Raw genomic sequence first — 2047 nt, 5'->3', positions numbered from 1 at the left:
TAAAATGTGTCTGGTGTTCTTACAGAGCTGAATTGAATTAACAGTCTGTTTTTTTAACTTCTCAATACATTTAATTATGATTCACCTGATGTCCAAGTTATACTGAGAACAAATAAAGCTTTATTCCTTCTAATCTGACTGGTAGTACATATTTAAACATGTGTTAATTCATAGTTTTGATGCCTTCAGTGTGAATCTACAATGTCAATAGTCATGAAAATAAAGGAAACTCATTGAATGAGTAGGTGTGTCCAAACTTTTGGTCTGTACTGTATGCTAACTTTAAATTGTGTTTTAATACAATATAAATGCTATTTAAATACACCAAGCACAAAATGAGTTGTTCCAAAATGTCAGATTTTAAGTTAACTAATTCTAAGTGAACATGAAGTATGCTCAAGATTAATCTGACTTAGTTTGCTCAAGTATACTAAAATTTACCATACGTAGTATATTTTTGACCAGGGGACTGCGGTCTGATTTTTACTGTTGATGTATTTCTTCCTATGTGAAAGTAAGTAAAATGTGTTATATGTCTTTTTCTCTAGTATTTACTTACTGGAAGATTTTTTGGCTATGCTGCAGAGCCACAGCTGGCTCCTCATTTTACTGCTCTCACTAAAAGTTATGCTCTCCGTTTAGTGGCCATTTTGTCACTTGGTGGCAGTAACTCTGGCTTGAAGCCTTCTTTGGGCCATTCCTCAGCTGGTATGTCTTGCCTGGGTTTGGGGGATTTTCAAACTGTGAGGTTGGATGATGTTCCTGCCAGCGTTGGCCACAACCTGAACACGTGCAGATGAAATGCCTCCCAAAGTCAAAATGATTTCATTCTTTATGCTAAATGACCCAGTTCAACTGGGTCATTTCATTCAACCCCACAACTTTGTATTTTAGCTAATTTGTGCTCAACATGTTTCACAGAGAAAATTCCTGACATAGCAACTTATTTATGGAAATAAAAGTTTCTGCAACTTTTAATTTAAACAGCATGACAACAAGCTACAAGGAGGTGAAATTAAAAACAGGAAGAGTTTCTCATTTCACAATTTTTATTTAGTTTTTTATTTTGCAGGGAAAAAAACATGGAGCAGTCATCCTCCACTGGATCCGTTTTAAGCCTCAGCCCCTTTGAGTGGAGAGTTTTTATTGACGCAGATAGAAGGCAACAGAGTAGAACACTTAATGTCATCCCAGCACTTTTTTTCTAGGAGCACATCATCACATCATAAAAGCCACTAAGCAGCCTACACTGTGTCATAAAATATTTTGTAAACAAAACTATCACCTCTTATCAATGTTGTAAATGTGYATATATAGGTCAACTAAAAAGTTAACATGCACAATACATTAGTTTTTCACCCACGAGTCCTTCTAGCAACGGAACAAACTGATTGTGTGAAATTTTCYTTTACTTGAATAGTTCATCTGAATGCAGTCCTGAAGGCCAAGTTCATTATTAGGCTGTCCTGGACACCAGTTTGTGTAGGTCAGAGGGGTTCCATCGCTCCACAACCAAACCTTTGACTGGAAGACGATATACAGCAGATTAAAAAACACATTTCTTTCAGTGTTTCATAAAATACTCAACAGCCAAAGTGTACTGGTTGCTATACCTCCTGCTGTGCATCAGAGCTTCCAATTCATGCTTCTTTGGACTTTTGAGTTGCCATAAWTATCAGAGTTTGAAGCTCATGGTTATCCTCCTGGCTGTGAACTGATGCAAGRTTTGCCCCCAAGGACAGACAGTGTTTCTACAGACAAACACATAATGATGTGCTGCAGAAGTAGCTTTAGTTTAATTAAGAACTGTAAAATAAAAGACAGCAAAAAMAAAAAAAAATTAAAGAGACTATTGTTGTTGGAAATCACCTCAGCTGCAGCCCAAGTCTTGCCATCGTTAATAAAGCGGAAACAGCGATCGTTGATTGCAGTCCAGCCAGTGGGACACTCARCAGATCTCCGTAGCAAATTAACTTGTTCTGACAAACAAATGCAATAAGGCCTCATAGCAAGCCTGTTATTTGTGACAGTTTGCAACATCAAAATA

At 37.0% G+C, this 2047-nt stretch overlaps 1 protein-coding gene across 1 annotated transcript in view; it reads right to left on the bottom strand.

The window, feature by feature from the left end:
• The window catches only part of LOC103480912 (type-2 ice-structuring protein-like), a 6166-nt gene extending 4125 nt beyond the window's left edge, over positions 1–2041 (bottom strand). The window contains exons 1-2 of the mRNA XM_008436112.2: positions 1870–2041; positions 1647–1751 (exon numbers count right to left, since the gene is read on the bottom strand). Coding sequence (XP_008434334.2) covers positions 1647–1751; positions 1870–2040 — 276 coding nt within the window. The 5' untranslated portion in view covers position 2041. The remainder of the gene's footprint in view (positions 1–1646; positions 1752–1869) is intronic.
• Between the last annotated feature and the right edge of the window lie 6 nt (positions 2042–2047).

This window comes from Poecilia reticulata, linkage group LG18, assembly GCF_000633615.1.
Source record: "Poecilia reticulata strain Guanapo linkage group LG18, Guppy_female_1.0+MT, whole genome shotgun sequence".
Classification (NCBI taxonomy): domain Eukaryota; kingdom Metazoa; phylum Chordata; class Actinopteri; order Cyprinodontiformes; family Poeciliidae; genus Poecilia; species Poecilia reticulata.
This window is presented reverse-complemented; position numbering and strand designations above follow the sequence as displayed.